Here is a 16352-nt window from a genome sequence, read left to right on the forward strand (position 1 = left end):
TATTTGCATAGCTTAAGAGCTAATGCGGGGGGAGGGCCCAGGCTGCAGCGCCCAGGGCTGGGGGTTGCTGGGATGCTGTAGGGGACTGCCCAAGCCCAAGGAGGGTGTTTCCCAGACCCAGACTATTATAGAGGGGCAGCCCCAAGTCCATGGAGTTCTGAGGGGAGTGGGGGATCTTCCCTGTGTCCAGGTACCAGGTGAACTGAGCAGGTGTGGATCATGGAAGTTTATCTGGTTGTACCCCCAGCTTTGTCCCCAGGGATGAGCAAGGCCTTGAGGTAACCGCCCTCTTCGTGGCTGATGCCCAACTATCCTTATTTTGTGGATGGCATGCCCCACGGTCATACACATTGTCACCCAACAGATATGAGAGTTCCCCAAAGAGAGACCTCTCCTTCAGCTAAATCCTTCCTGTCCTAGTGAACCTGCCTCCTTGCTTCCTTGTCTCAGGCCCCAGGACATTGCTATCTAGAGCATCCAGAGGAGACCAACCTTTCCTCTTCTTTCTTTCCTTTTCCTCCTCGTCCTCCTCTTCTTCTTCTTCTATGTAGACCAGGCTGGCCTCAAACTACGAGAGATCTGCCTTGTCTCTTGCCTCCCAAGTGCTGAGTTTAAAGGTGCAGGAAAGTCTGCCTGCAGGCCAAGATGACTTTGAAGTGACTTCTAAGCAGCAGAGCTGACACTGGGAACCAGGTCTGTGTGCTTGTATTCTAGCACTGTTGAGCCACATTGGGTTCCAGGCTCAGGTGAGCTTTGGGAATGGATGGGGACTCTCTCGGTTGCAGCTGAGACACCTTCCCAAGAACCAGGGTCAATTCCAACCTGCAGAGACCTTGGATGGATCCCTTCCTCTCTGTCCGCTCTGTGGCTTCTTCAGATGGCTAGAGTGTTCACTGCTGGTAGCTTCATTCATCCCTGCCACAAGTCACCATGATCTGGAATGACTGGGGACCATCCCTGTGACTCTCCCTTTCTGATTCTCGCACAGCCATTTTGAAAACAGAGACCAGGACTATTCTCCTAGCCTCCTCGGAGCTGACAAAATTCTGTATGAACTGAAAGTGGAACCAGCATCCGCTGACCTTTTCTTGGCAGTGAAGGATCTAGAGTCCAGTGGGCCCCAAGTAGAACGTGCGTCATCTCTTCAGTGACGTGGCTAAATGAGCCCACACAATCAATAGTGAGGTGATGGTCCCAGATTGACTCAGCTCCAGCACTGGGCAAGTCTAAGTGACACATGAGGAAGATTCCTCTGTCACCGAGTGGCTGTGTCAATTAAGTAATGCAAGCTTGCTGGGGATGTTGGCACTTGCCTATAATCCTGGCACTTGACAGGTAGAGAGACAAGAGGATCCATGAGCCAAACGCCACCTTTGACTATGTAGCAAGTTCAAGTTCAGCCTGAGCTACATGAGACCCTGTCTTGAAAAAAAATAAACAAAAAACAAACAAACAAAAAAACAACCCAGAACAACAAAAACAAAAACCGAAAGCCCTAGCCCTTGGAAGACTAAGGCAGGAGGATTGAAAGCTTAAAGCCACCTTGGGCTATATAGCAAAATTTAATAACAATAGTAATAGTAAATAATAATACAAGGTCTTGGAGGGGACTGATTTAGCAGTCTGGACCCTTAGCACCTGCTTCTGCTGGTCCTTGTATCACACTTTGCCCTTAAGTCAGCTCCTGAACATTGAATTCAGCCAGGCAAAGAGAAGCCCATGACTTCCACACCACAACCCGTGGGACCCCAGGGACATGTCACCGACCCTCAGGCCTTCAACAGTCAACTAGGGTATCTAGGAGATACCTCCTGCAGAAACAGCTTATCTCCCAGAGATTATCTTCCCCTCGCTGACAGTGGGTGGCTCCCGCAGGGAACAAGTGGCAGCCGATTTGGGAATCAATTTGCTCGTTTGATATGCTATCTCGATCTCATTTAACCAAGTGCTTCGGTCCCCCTAGATAACACAATCAGCTCAGTCGACAGTGACGGGAGGTGCCCATTAGCTCCACTCCATTGCCCAGCACCCACCTGACTGCTGGCAGGAGAGCTGTGCCAGCTATGGTCACTTCCTGAGGCAGAGGCTGTCTGTGTGCTCTCTCGCTCTTCCAAGGTGCCCACAGGTGCCCACCCCGAGAGCCGTAGGACAATGCTTCCTGATAGGCACCCCTGGAAAACAGACCTGGAACAAATAGAGAGTTCCAGGGGTTCCAGCCTGTGTGTCACGCTAAGAATAGTCACTGCTTACCTGGCAAAGACAGAATGACATCTGGGGGGTGGAAAAAGAAAGTAGCCTTGTCCTGGCATGTCACAGACACTACCTCAATCCCTCCCCTCCACATCACTGATTCAGATGAAAGACACCCAGCACTGTCGGACCATCTGCTCTGGGGGATATGAGCCTGGCTGGGTATCTAGTTTGGACACTGTGATATCGGTGCTTGGCACAAATGCCAGGGCACAGATGGGCTACTTTAGTGGGCATTGTAGGATGTAGCAGTTGGTCCAGGTTTCTCAAAGCTTTGGACAGCCTGGGCCCCGTGACCCAGAAGAATGGAGAACCCTCCAAACTAAAACCTGCCTTTCCCACCCCAATTTTCTCGCTCCTCCCGTTTGTCTGACACATCAGAGCTACAATGGTCTCCTGAACAGAATGTAGCCCATCTGCCACCTCTTCGTGCCTGCCAATCCATGGGGTGGGTGTGAGCCTTTGGAATGACAGCCCCACCAGCAGACGTGGAGAGGAACCGACCTCCTTGCAAACTCTGCTATCTCACCCCAATTATACGTCCTTTCCAGGTCCTCCAAGCAGCCATTTTGAGAGCTGTAGACATTGGAAATACCACTCCCGCACCCCCTCCCTGTCCCCTCCCCCCGACTTCTCAGAGCTGACAAAATTCTGTATGAACTGAATGTGGAACCAGCATCCACTGACCTTTTCTTGGCAGTTAAGGATCTAGAGAGTCCGTCGGGCCCACAAGTAGAACGTGCGTCATCTCTTCAGTGATGAGTCAACATAATCAATAGCAGAGCAGTCTATACTACTGACCAGGGATCGGAAATAAGTTTCATTTTCTGTAGCCCTGATTGGTTGCTAATGGCTGCCTGGATCACTGTTGAGAAGGAGTCTGAAGTCTCACGTGGTCTTAGCAAGAAATTATCAAAATTGATCAGGGACGTATGCCATGAATGGAGGGGTGGCATCCCATTCTACCTCTGTTTAAGATACTGCCTAGTATCCTAAGAAAGATAAAAGAAGTGGGCATGATAATGCGTGGGTGCATGCCTGTTATCCCAGCGCTCAGCTGTTAGAGGATTATGAGTTTCAGGCCAGTCTATGGAGTGAGATTGCGTCTCAAAATAAAAGAAAGGGAGAATTCAATGATTCATATCAAGTGGGAAACAGCATTTTCTCAACCAATCCTAAAATCCTAAAAATGAAGCTCCACTTTACAGATAAGAAAACCAAGGTTTAAAGGACGTAGGTGCCTTACCCAGACCACACAGCCCCAAAGAAATGGACCTGAGCTCTGAAGTCCTAGCTATTCCAGAACTTGAGCCTCCCCATTCTAACAACACTACTGCTCTAGAAGGACGATAAAAATCAGGAAAGGAGCCGGGCGGTGGTGGCGCACGCCTTTAATCCCAGCACTCGGGAGGCAGAGGCAGGTGGATCCCTCTGAGTAAGAGGCCAGCCTGGTCTACAGAATGAGTTCCAGGACAGCCAGAGCTACATTGAGAAACCCTGTTTAATAATAATACTAATTAATAATAACATCATCATCACAGGAAAGGGGAGGAGTGAAATCATTTCCTGAGAAGTTAGAGAACTGGAATTTCATGGGGACCAAACAAAGAAGCCAAGCCTGAGAAGATCTAAAATAAAATTCCAAATATGTGATACGTTTCCTGAAACTAATGACCAGCAGTTTCACTGGGAACAGGACATGAATTTGAATGTCTTGTAATTTCAGCCAGAAAAGTCACTATTGTGAGGGACATCACTCTTGTTAAAATCTTTGTCCTTCCCACTGCAGGTTATATGACTCTAAGAGAGGCATTTCCTTCTTATTTTCTTTCTTTCTTTTTCTCTTGAGAAAGAGTCTCTCTATGTAGCCCTGGCTATCCTACTCATTATATAGACCAGGCTTGCCTAGAACCCTTTGTCCCCTGCATGCTCAAACCAAAGGTGCCACTACATCTGCTTTTCTTTATTTCTTACTTTTTTTTTTTTTCCCCTAAGATAGGGCTTTTCTGAGTAACCACCCTGGCTTTCCAGGAACTTGCTCTGTAGACTAGGCTGACCTCAAACTGGCCTCGAACCCACAGAGATCCTCCTGTCTCTGCTTCCTGAGTGCTAGGATCAAAGGTGTGGGCCACCCCTGCCCATCTCTGAGCCAGTGCTTTAACCCTAGCACTCAAGAGGCCGAGGCAGGTATATCTCTGTGAGTTCAAAGCCAGCCTGGTCTACAAAGTTCTAGGACAGCCAGGGCTACATAGAGAAACTCTGTCCTTTACCAAACAAACCAAACCAAAAAGACAGTCTCCTGTATCCCAGGCTGGTCTCAAACTCATTATGTAATTTGAAGCTGACCTTGAATTTCTGATTGTCCTGCTGGGATTGCAGGTGTAAGCTGTCACACTTGGTTTATACAGAGCTGGGATCGAACCCAGCACTTTATGCTTGTTAGGCAAGCATCCTTCCAGCTGAGCTACAGCCCCAGCCCTAGTGCTTGCTTTTCATGACCCATCTCCTCATTAGTAAAATAAGGCCTTTGAGGTACATTAGGAATGGCAAATATATATTTGGCATGTCATGGCTTCTTAGCATTCTGTGTTGAAAAGGATTCTGAAGCTGAATCTGGAAACAGCAGGAAATAGTGCAATGATCGATTTGTAATGTCTGTCTTGGTTGCTGGAGGAGAAAGGATAGCTCATGTGCCATCTTTGAAGTATGTGATATCACCTCGCTTCCAGCTCTAAAATTTTATAGCTCCATGATTCTCAACAATGAGCACACTCTCCAAGGCTCTCTGTCAAAAGCAAGATGGATCTCCTCCTGCCTGTGCTGGGTGGGATGCTGTTCACTGTGGCGTAGCAGGAGAACCTCTGATCGTTCGTTATTATTATTTCAGGACTCTCCTCAGAGACTCCAATCACAGGGGAAGGTCAAGCCACAGGCATCAAGGAGATGGATGGGGAGCTGACCGCAGCCCCAACACCTGAGCAGCCAGACCGGGGCGTCCACTTTGTCACCACGGCTCCCACCCTCAAGCTGCTCAACCACCATCCACTTCTGGAGGAATTCCTTCAAGAGGGGCTAGAAAGGAGTGAGGAAGCCCTGAGGCCGGCACTGCCCTTCCAGCCTGATTCACCTACACCCTTCACTCCAAGCCCCCTTCCCCGCCTGGCCAACCAGGACAGCCGCCCGGTTTTTACCAGTCCAACTCCAGCTGTGGCTGCAGCACCCACCCAGCCCCACTCCAGGGAGAAGCCTTGGAACCTAGAGTCAGAGCCCCCTGAGCTTCATATCACATCTCCTCTACCTCCAGGGCCTAGTATGGCAGTGCCCACTTTGCACTCAGAGGACAGACCGAGTACGACACCCACCAGCCGAACATGGACTCCAACCCAGGAGGGTCCTGGAGACATGGGCAGACCTTGGGTTCCAGAGGTCATGTCTCAGACCACAGGGCTTGGTATCGAGGGGACCGTTGCCACCTCCCCAGCTTCCGGGGATGACGAAGAGACCACCACCACCACCACCATCATTACTACTACCATCACCACAGTCCAGCCACCAGGTCAGCTTACCTGCTGGCTGGCAGAGCTAAAAGTGAGGGTGGGGGGAGCATACCATGATCCCTAAATGCCTTTGTTTCTGACACTGCACCAACCTACCCTACCCTTTGCACCAAGGGTCATCTTATATAAAGCCTGTGGATTGGAACCATATAATCCCAGGTTCAAGTTCTGATTCTCCAAATCTAACATGGCCCTAGAGGTTTTACTCAGCCTCTCTGAGTCTCATATGTAAAGTGACGGTTAAAAAGCCTGGGGTTGGAAAGATGGCTTAGCAGCTAAGAGCACTTGCTGCTCTTGCAGAGATCCTGGGTTCCTAGCACCAACATGGACACTAACAATCATCTGTAAGTCTAGTTCCAGGGAATCTGATGGCCTCTTCAGGCCTCAGTGGGCACCAGGCACACATGTGGTACACACACATCCATCCATGCAGGAGAAACACTCATACACACACACACACACACACTCACATACTCACACACTCACACACATACAAATAATAATAGTAATAATAGTAATAAGTAAGTGAAAGCCTACCTCACGGGACCATTGTGAGAAATGAATAGGGCTGCATGGTAGTCACTCAGTGTAAGGTGGTTCCTTCCATTCTTTCAACAAGGGAATAGACATTCCTAGAAGTGGGCTTCAACACACACACACACACACACACACACACACACACTCACACACAAGCTATAGCTGAATCTATCCCACCTGAGCTGGTCTTAGCCTCCTGTTTCCTCCTGTTTCCCAGGCCCTTGTAGCTGGAATTTCTCAGGCCCAGAGGGCTCTCTGGACTCCCCCACAGTCCCCAGCTCACCCTCTGATGTTGGCCTGGACTGTTTCTACTACATCTCTGTCTATCCTGGCTATGGAGTAGAGATCAAGGTGAGTGATCTGGATCCATCAAGAGCAAAGCCACCCTCCCCCCAGAAAGGGGCCTTCTATGGGGAGCGGTAGAAATACTTAGGGTACTAGTTGAGTGGGGGATGCCTAGGGCTTGAGGAATAGATGTGGCTGGATTCTGTCTCGTGCACCAGTCGCCATGCCTGGAAGGGCTCCTAGCAAAAGCAAGTGTGCTTAGCCTCTTCCTCGGGCTCAATGAATGCCTTAGCAGAGCCTGGATGAGGAGCTCAGCCTTGGGTGGACAGGGGACCGGGTGAATGTGAGTTCTGCATCTGAAACCACATGGGAACGGAGACAACACAGGACCACCTGTGAAGAAGCTGTGGCACCTCATCCATGCCCCTGTTTCTCTCTTCATTCCTTCCACGGATGTGTCCTGGGATGCAGATGTGGGGAGACTGCCGTGGCTGCACCATAGTCAAATCTGTCGCTAGTCTCCTGAGTAGCTCATCCTTTCCTTTGGATTCAGAGGGTCCTTGAAGCCCCAGACCTGAGCCTGAACATCCTCACCGATGTTCTAGAGACTTTTCGGCCCCCACAAAGCTAGATATTCCTTTTGTTGCCCCAAACCTGCTTTTTATCCCATTATATCCAGGCCAGATACCTGGAATAGGGCCACCATGGTACAATGTGGATTTTGTCTCATGAGCAACATGGGGTCCCCCTGGTCTTTTTCTCTTAGTCTAACCAAACTCACCCCCATATTCTGTCACCACAACTACCTTGAAAAACTCATCCTCCCCTGCTTCTCTTCCCCCGTCACCCCGACACTGTATGGCCCCCCAGTTATCCTTCCTGGTGGTTTGGTGGCCGCCTCACACGTTCCCTGTCAGCCTCCCTTACCCACACGGCAGTCACTTTTCTCAAGTGAGAGTCTAGCACTTTTCTCTCCCACCTTGCCCCGAGGGCCTTGAATCTGGGCAGCCCTGGGCCCACCTCTGCTACTTCTTTTTTTTTTTCCTTTTTTTTTTTTTTTTGATTTTTCGAGACAGGGTTTCTCTGTGTAGCTTTGGAGCCTTTCCTGGATCTCGCTCTGTAGCCCAGGCTGGCCTCGAACTCACAGAGATCCACCTGGCTCTGCCTCCCGAGTGCTGGGATTAAAGGCGTGCGCCACCACCGCCCGGCCTCTGCTACTTCTTACCTCACAGCCAGCTCCTTCTTTGTTTTGAACAGCTTGCAACTGATCGAACGGACATCCGCGTCTTCTCCCACAAGCCCCAGTTACACATGCCAGTCCCTTTGCCTGGATAAATTCAGGACCCAGCACTAGTATCAGGTTCTCTGGGCCTTCTTACGTTATCCCCAGAGTCTGGGGCTGTCATCTTAGCCCTCGCCATTCTCCTCTGTGGCTCTGTGTGTAGCGGTCTACCTCCCTGGCTAGACTGTAAGATGCTAGAGGGCCACTTTGTAGTACAAGGGATCAACATGGTGTAGAGGGAAAAACACAGACATTTGACTGGCGTCTTAAAGACTGTGGAAAGTGGAAAGGAAAGCATTTCACCTATCTAAGGGAAGCAGGCAGGGAGCCAGGAAGCCACAGGAAGGGAGCTCAGAAGTCTGGATTGCACCACCGTGCTCCCTACTCACCAACTCTGGGCCTGCTTCCCACCTGTCCCAGCTCATGGGGGCCCTGGATCTGGGCAGGCAGCCAGTGGGCGCACGTCTCCAGGCACCACCTCCAGCTCTCCTCTCTGGGGCAGTCAAGTTCAGGTCTCCCAGGCAGGAAGGGGAGGCAGGGGCTCTCCTACCTGCACTGGCCTCCCCTCTTCTTGCTTCAGCTGTTTATTCCTGCTCTAGCGAGCTCCAGGCCCCTCATTGTGGGCTGACTGGAAGGGCAATTAAAAACAGCCACCCCCCTCTCAAGCCATTAGCACTCAGCACCGCTTAATTAAGGTAATTAATGTAAAATCATCACCAAATGAGAGGTGGCACCGGCTGTGGCTCACAGGGTGGAAGGTGCCAGCTGCAGGTGTGAGGAAGGAGATGGGAGGGGGCAAATACCAGACTGGATACCCCACTGCAAACCTGGACTGGCCCTACCTGTCCCTCAACTCTGACACCCACCTGAAATCTCAGGCCAGGCTGGGTTCAGCTCTTGACACACACCCCCCACCTGGGGGGGAAGATAATGGGGCAAGATGTACTGATGGCTCTGCCTGCCTCTAGTCTGGCCCTAGCCCAAGCCCAAGCCCCACCCTGGATGCCCACCCCTCAGGCAGCCCTGGGTCTGGCACTGCCACACGTTTTCATCAGGATGCAAAAGCGGTTACCAGGTAACCTTGAGACGAAAGCCACAGCCCTGGACCGCCGTCAGCGGCCCTCAGGAAACACGGCATGTGCTGGCTCACCCTCCATCTCATCCCCACAGAAGCAGAGTCCTTGAGGACTCTGTGGCCTGAGACAGAATCTGAGGTTGGGGTGGGGGATGGAGGGGGCAGCGGCGGGGGCACAGCGTGACCGCAGCCAGGTCACCACCTACTTTAGGGAAAGAGAAAAAGATGCAATAGCAGGATGTAGGGTCGGAACTATTCCTGGCTGCCTCCCCCAGACCTAGTCCTCTTGGCCACACCACACAGGCCACTTGAGACCTGTAGAGTTACCGATACTATATAGACCAATATACCCACTACATAGCTGGGGAAACTGAGGCCTAGGCAAGGAAAGGGATTTGCCCGAGATCATTCAGTTAATGATTAACTAATGGCCTTTGGTTAACAGGTTTGTTTCACAATCAGAATTTGAGCACCATAGTCCTGGTCTCTGTGCTGAGCATTGAGGGCACAGATGTCCCCGTTCAAGGAGGGTCACCATAGGATGTTCAGTGCAGGTGGGACTGGGACACAAAAGAGCTTCGGAACTCCAGGGTCTGGGTTTCTCCCTCAACCTGGAAGGGCTTTCTAGAGGTAGACACACCCATTTGGAAGCCTGTAGGGTGACAGGCAGCAGCCACTGCCTGGGCTGGGAAGAAGCAGATGTGCCAGGCTTGGCCCCTGGAGGCTTTCCAGGATGTTTTGAGAAAGCAGTGTCATTGTGTAGGCAGCAGATGAGGGCCAGGGATGGGACTCAACTATGGGGAACCCCAGTGTGGACCTCTAGTTCACCAGGATCACCAGGCCGTGTGGGAGTTGGAGATGGGGAAGGAAGATGTGAGAAGCCAGGGAAAGGATTGCACTAAGTGCCCACAAATCACACTCCTGGGCAGGTTAGCCAGGTTCCAGGCTGAGGCAGCACTTAATCCAACTCTGGTCTGCCTTTTGTTGTTTGTTTAAGGTGCAGCCTGGGAATACCAGGTTCTCTGAAAGCTGAGTTCTCCCATTTGGGCCACCACAAGCCTCCATAATCTGTTCCACTCCATGCCTGCCCTTTCTCCATGATGCTGTACCTCTCCACGTCCTCTGAGGGTCTGAGTCAGGAGGAGGCCAGGTCAGATCCTCCATAGTCCAAGGAGTCTGACTTGCTGCAGCTGAGCATTGGGCACTGGGCTGGGCTCTTTCCTGAAAGATCCAAAGAAACCCCTCAGGTCAGAGGACATGGACCCTACGACCCACATGGGTCCTGCGCCCTCCCTGGGTAGCCAGTCTCCCATGAGCACTATAGGCCATTCTAGACTTGGTGCCTGCCTCTCACTACATTTGGCATTCTAAGAGCCTTCCCGCTGCCAGCCTCCATCTTGGCTTGGCTGCTCTCTGTGCCATCTGGAGCCCAGGCACAGCTGCCCACCGTCCCTGCCCTCATGCCCAGACGGCCCCATTGGCACACAGCTTCCTCAGGCCAGCTGTCAGTTTGATGGGCAGAACACCCTACCCTGCTGAGCTAGGTCAGGACCGGCCCTGATGAGAGCATCAGTAATGTGTGATGGGTTGGGGTGGCGTTCTGGGCAATTTCTTGTTTCCTGACTCTGGGAAGGCCCATCTGAGGGCAGTGAGAGAACCTGGGAAGTCTGGCTCCATGGATTTAGGTCCTTCATCCCATCCCTCAAGCAGACCCTACCCCACCTCCCCGACACACACATAAAAGGTATTATAGAGAAGTACCAGATCTCAAGGGATTGGAGTCTGGTTCTGCCTTCTGTAGCCCAGCTCTTAGTGACTGGCTAAGACCCTGACCTTCTCTGGGCCTCAGTTTCTCCCTCCATAAAAGGTTAAGTTAGATCAGTCCCTACCACTGAGTCCCTCTGATTCAGGACGTTCGTCCCTAAGCTCAGCTGCACAGTGGTCCGTCAGGCTTTGGCCTTGCTTCCTGGTAGCTACAAGCAGGGGCCTCTGTTAGATGTGGGAGTGGCCAGAATCTGGGGGATGACACACAGGCTCACCCTGGTGTCCACTAAAAAAAAATGGTAGCATCATCTTACTTGCCTAGGAGGGTCACACCACTGCAATCTGCCTATGTCAATCAGACACTACTGACTACACACATGACCTTGGGGCTGCAGAAGGGCAACCTGAGCCCTCCCTACCTTTCATCCAGGAAGAACCAGTCCCCCCTCAACATGACTATGTTTTCTCCTTGAGCGTCTCCCTGGTCTTCCAGAGGCAGGATAGTGCTGCTGGAAAGGCCAGGGTCCTATGGGAATTGTCCTCCAAGCTCTCTCTGCTTCTGGCTCCGGCTGCCTGGCTCCCAGGGCCCCTCCTGTCACTGGATGGGGTGTGGGAAGACAGCCCTCATGAGCAGAGCTGACATTTCAATCTGCCTCCCCGACTCCTCAGATGCCTGCAAATTACATCAAGACTTCATCTCCCCCCCTTGTCCAACACCCAGCCCTGTCTGGCCCCTGTCAGCCTGGCCCTCCAACAAGTGACGAATTACATTCCAGCTTCTGCCACAGGCCTGCAAGCGGGTCCTCAGAACCCAGAGGCTCAGCAAGGCGGCAGCCGCACAGCTATCCCCGGGCTGCTCGGGGAGCCCCATCCCGGCCCTCATCCCCAGGCTTAGCTGGGAGCCAGATCTCTTTCCTGGCTCCAAAGAGGGGGTGCCGAGGTCTCAGCTCTCAATTTCCCAAGCTATACAGATTGCCAGAGAAAGGATGGCTCATGGGAACTCAAATCCCAACATCTTGAAAAGGCCAGGGCAGGCCAAGCCAAAATCCACCTCCCTGCTAAACCTGGGGCCCTGGAGCCTGGGAATAAAGATGTCTAGTAGTCTATTTCTGCAGGTGATAGCCCCAGGAGACTGGGAGGGGAAAGAAGCTGCCTTGTGCCTCCAGCAAGGCAAGACTCTGTTTCTTAATAGCTGCGTGCCCTTTTCAAAGTTCCTTAGCCTCTCTGAGCCTCTTTTACCCCCTCGACACACTGTAGATGCTCTATGAATGGTCACTGTTGAGGCATCTGCTGCTGCACCCACTCTCTGGTCCCAGCAGGACAAGATACAGGAAGTTAGAAGTCAAGCTGGAGGTATTAATCTATGAGAAACTAGGAAGAAAAGGCCTCCTTGACTTCAACACCTCTGCTTCCTCCCACACCCAGCTCTCTCGGCTCTTCAAGGCGCTCTGAGACCCACCTGCACCATGCGGATCTGGGAACTGCCAAGCCCTTCTGCTCTCCCCTTGAGGATTCCTGTTGCCTGCATTCGGTGCCGCTTAAGGCGGAATTGTATGCTGCCTGGCATCTCTCGATAATTACAGATTCCACGTGTGTGAGGCTTGTTTTCCCAACTCTAGCATCACACAATCTCCAAGTTTGAAGGGACCTCATCCAGCCTCCGCCTGCTAGGGATTCCCTGAGGGATGTCCCCAGCAGATGGTCAGGCAGCCGCCACCCAAATGTGCCTGGGCGGGGAGCTCCCGGCATACAGGAGGTGTTTTTGCCCCTAGCGTCCTGACTTGAACCTTCTCTTCAACACCCCCACCCCCACCTGATATTTCCTCCCTGCCAGGGACGGGAGCTTCTCCTCTCCTCGCAGCTGCTCCCCTCCCCAGCGGTCCCCCGGAACACCTATTCTCAGCCACCATCAGAGGAATCCCTCTGAGCCTGGTAGCACCTGTCTCCTTGGACCTGACTGGGCTTAGCATGTCATGCTTGTCAGCTCCTAAGGACACAGCAGAGGCCTCCAGAGGTCTGCATACCTTCATTCCACCCCTCTGTGCTAAGACTTGCCTATGAAGAGCTTGAATTCAAGACTTAAGTATGTTGATGAGAAGAGGGTGGTCTGATGGAAGCCTGGTGAAGAGGGATTGATGGCTTGGTGTGGGAAACGGAGGAAGGCCTGCCTGCCTCTCGAGGGAGGAAAGGGGAGGCGGTAATTCCTGTGCTCATATCCAGAGGGTATGAATCACCTGTGTCCACCTCCTGTGTGCTGGGATTACAGGCATATACCATCACACAGTGTATGTAGCACTCAGTACCAGGGCTTCTTGTTTGCTAAGCAAGCGCCCTATCAGCTGAGCTGCACTCCCAACCCTGATTCTCTTTTCCTTAGAAACCCCCATGTGATGTGGACGCTGATGATCTAGGGGCCATATTTTGAGTAACAAAGTTCAGCCAGGCATGGTGATGCACACTTGTAATCCCAGCACTCAAGAGGCTGAGGCAGGAGGATCACAAATTTGAGGCTAACCTGGGCCGCATAATGAGACTCTACTAAAAATAATAAAAAATAAAATGAAGCCCCAATAGTGTACTTGTCCAGGAACACAGGGTGAAGATGAGTCCCTCTATTTCTAGGCTCCTTCTACCCACCCACGGCATCTTTCCTCTCTGGCCCGAGTCTGTTGTTGTCTGGTCCTTGAACGGGAGCATGGCACCCAGAAGCATGCTCAGGGATAAGGGTCTGAAGAACGGGATGGTTTAAAGGGGCCTCTGCAACAAACGAAGTAATCAGAGCAGGTATCATGGCATGAAAGAAGACCAAGCTGAGGGCCAGCCAGAGAGTCTGGACTAATACCACAGGCTTCCTAGACTCGATGGAGAAATACTGGGTGATTTAAACAAGAAAGCCCTGTGATCAGCAGCAGGGACTAAAACTATTAATGGCTTCAGTTCAGAAAATATTGATGTGCAGGGCAGAGTGGGCTAAGCCCTCCAGACAGGGAGGCTGGCCAGGAGGCCGCTTCGGTGATCTAGGTAATAATAGTGATGAGCTAGAGAATGGGCAATAGAGACCAGTTTGCAGATCTGCAGTCCATCTGCCAGACTAAATGACTGATTGGATGTGGGGTATGAGGGAGGAAGCAAGGCTTTGGGTGCCCAGGTAGTGAGCAAGATTACTGTCAGCAGCCTGAGGAGCTGCTGTTGGGGGAAGAGGTGGATCACCACAAGGCAGGCTGGGCATGAGAAGTATGTGCAGCATACAACAGGAATGACCAGGGGAAGCTGGGCACATGGGCCTGGATTTAGGGCCTCACACTCCTGGCCAGACCCTCAAGTACCATCAAACTTACAAATAGAAAATACAACCCAGAGGAGGCAGCAATAGAAAGCAGGTCGGTAGTTCAGCCCATAACCTCTGTGTGAACTTGGGTAACATGCTTGAATATCTCTGAACCTCGGGCCCCATCGCATACTTATGAGGAAGCAGGGTGGGCTCTTTCTGGGTGAAGCGCCTAGTATGGGGCCTCGGGGCTCCAGTGTACAAGAGGCTCACGTGTGACACTGACGGAGTCACAGGTCAGCAGGGCTCAGGTACAAGAAGTCCTGAGAGCACTGTTTCCTTCCCTCCCATCCACCTGCAGGTGGAGAACATCAGCCTGCAGGAAGGGGAGACCATAACGGTGGAGGGCCTGGGGGGGCCTGACCCAGTGCCCCTGGCTAACCAGTCTTTCCTGCTGAGGGGCCAAGTCATTCGCAGCCCCACCCACCAAGCAGCCCTGAGGTTCCAAAGCCTTCCACCACCTGCTGGGCCTGGCACCTTCCATTTCCACTACCAAGGTAAGACCTGAGGAAGAGAGAGAGGAACCAGCCAGGACTGGCTGCTCTCCGGGGTGGCTTTGGTGTTATTACAGTCTAGGTCAGGCAGGAGCTGAAGGGACTTGACAATGACCATCTGGAGGTCTTTAGCTAACCAGACTGGGTTTCCTCACCCACCTGGGGTCCAGTCTAGGCCCCATGTGGTGACTGAGAACGCCTCAGGAAAGGCGTGGGACTTAAGGAAATGGGCCACAAACGCTCTGAGTGAGGGGATGGACTTCTTGCTAGCTGCTGACTTTGAGCTGGTTGTTTGATTTCTCTGACTTCTCTTCCTTCTATTCCTTTTTAGTACACTAGCTGTCATTTTTAATCTTTAAAAACTTATTTATTTATTTATTTGTTTGTTTGTTTGTTTAATGTGAGGGCAGTTTGTGGAAATCAGAGCTCTCCTCTTCTCCTACCATGTGGGTCCCAGGGATCAAACTCAGGTCATCAGGCTTGGGAGCAAGTGCTTTTGCGTCTGGTCATCTCTATGTCCCCTTTTTGTAATTTTAATAAATAAGATAATTTCATATTACATGGAGAATCAAGACTGGCCATTCATCACTGATAAAATTTTAGAAATATTTTCTGTTAAGTGTTTGCACTGGGCATGGTTGTGCACACCTTTAACCCCAGTGTTAGAGAGGCTGAGGGAGGGGGATCTCCGTGTGCTGGAGGCCAGCCTAGTCAACAGATAGTAAGTTCCAGGCTAGCCAGGTCTATGCAGTGAGACTCTTCCTCAAAAATTAAAAAAAAAAAAAAAAATTAGCTGGGCATGGGGTCGCACACCTTTAATCCCAGCACTCAGGTGGTAGAGGATTTCTGTAAGTTCAAGGTCAGCCTGGTCTACAGGGAGAGTTCCAGGACAAATGAAAATAATAACTAAAAGTAGTTGATTGGGAATTACTCTATTTTTTTAACTCTATAATTTTTGTTGTTGTTGCTTTTTTGTTTGTTTGTTTTTGTTTTTCAAGACAGGGTTTCTCTGTGTAGCCCTGGTTGTCCTGGATCTCGCTCTGTAGACCAGGCTGGCTTTAAATTCACAGAGATCCACCTGCCTCTGCCTCCTGAGTGCTGGGATTAAAGTCGTGCACCACCACCACCTGACCTATTGTAGTATTTCTAGAGTCAAGTGCCCACCTTGACCACAATTCTTATTCATTTTGAAAACATTTAAAACTATGGAAAAGTACAAAAAAAATAAGATATTATCTACACACCACAATTCAGAATTAGCCAGCATCTTCACACATTTATTTACAGTCTTTATTAGCACATGCCTCAAAGGCGTACCAGAACACACACACACACACACACACACACACACACACACACACACACACCCCACACACCCCACACACACATACACACATACCACACACACACACACACACACTACACACACATACCACACACACATACCACACACACATACCACACACACACCCACCACACACACACACCACACCCACCACACACACACCCACACACACCACATACACACACATACACCACACACACACACCACACCCACCACACACACACACCCACACACACCACATACACACACATACACCACACACACACACCACACACCACACACACACACACACACACACACACACACACACCACACACACACACACACACACACACACCACATGATGGTCAGAGGACGACCTGCAGGGAGTCGTTTTCTTCTTTTACCATGTAGGTTCAGGGGGTTGAACTCAGATTGTCAAGCTTGGAGTAGACA

At 51.3% G+C, this 16352-nt stretch overlaps 1 protein-coding gene across 1 annotated transcript in view; it reads left to right on the plus strand.

The window, feature by feature from the left end:
- The first annotated feature begins 219 nt into the window (after window positions 1–219).
- Window positions 220–16352, plus strand: part of Sez6 (seizure related 6 homolog) — a 28976-nt gene continuing 12843 nt past the window's right edge. Inside the window, exons 1-5 of the mRNA XM_059270676.1 lie at window positions 220–278; window positions 989–1131; window positions 5138–5806; window positions 6562–6695; window positions 14380–14575. Coding sequence (XP_059126659.1) covers window positions 220–278; window positions 989–1131; window positions 5138–5806; window positions 6562–6695; window positions 14380–14575 — 1201 coding nt within the window. The remainder of the gene's footprint in view (window positions 279–988; window positions 1132–5137; window positions 5807–6561; window positions 6696–14379; window positions 14576–16352) is intronic.

The sequence above is a fragment of the Peromyscus eremicus genome, chromosome 8a (assembly GCF_949786415.1).
Source record: "Peromyscus eremicus chromosome 8a, PerEre_H2_v1, whole genome shotgun sequence".
Lineage (NCBI taxonomy): Eukaryota > Metazoa > Chordata > Mammalia > Rodentia > Cricetidae > Peromyscus > Peromyscus eremicus.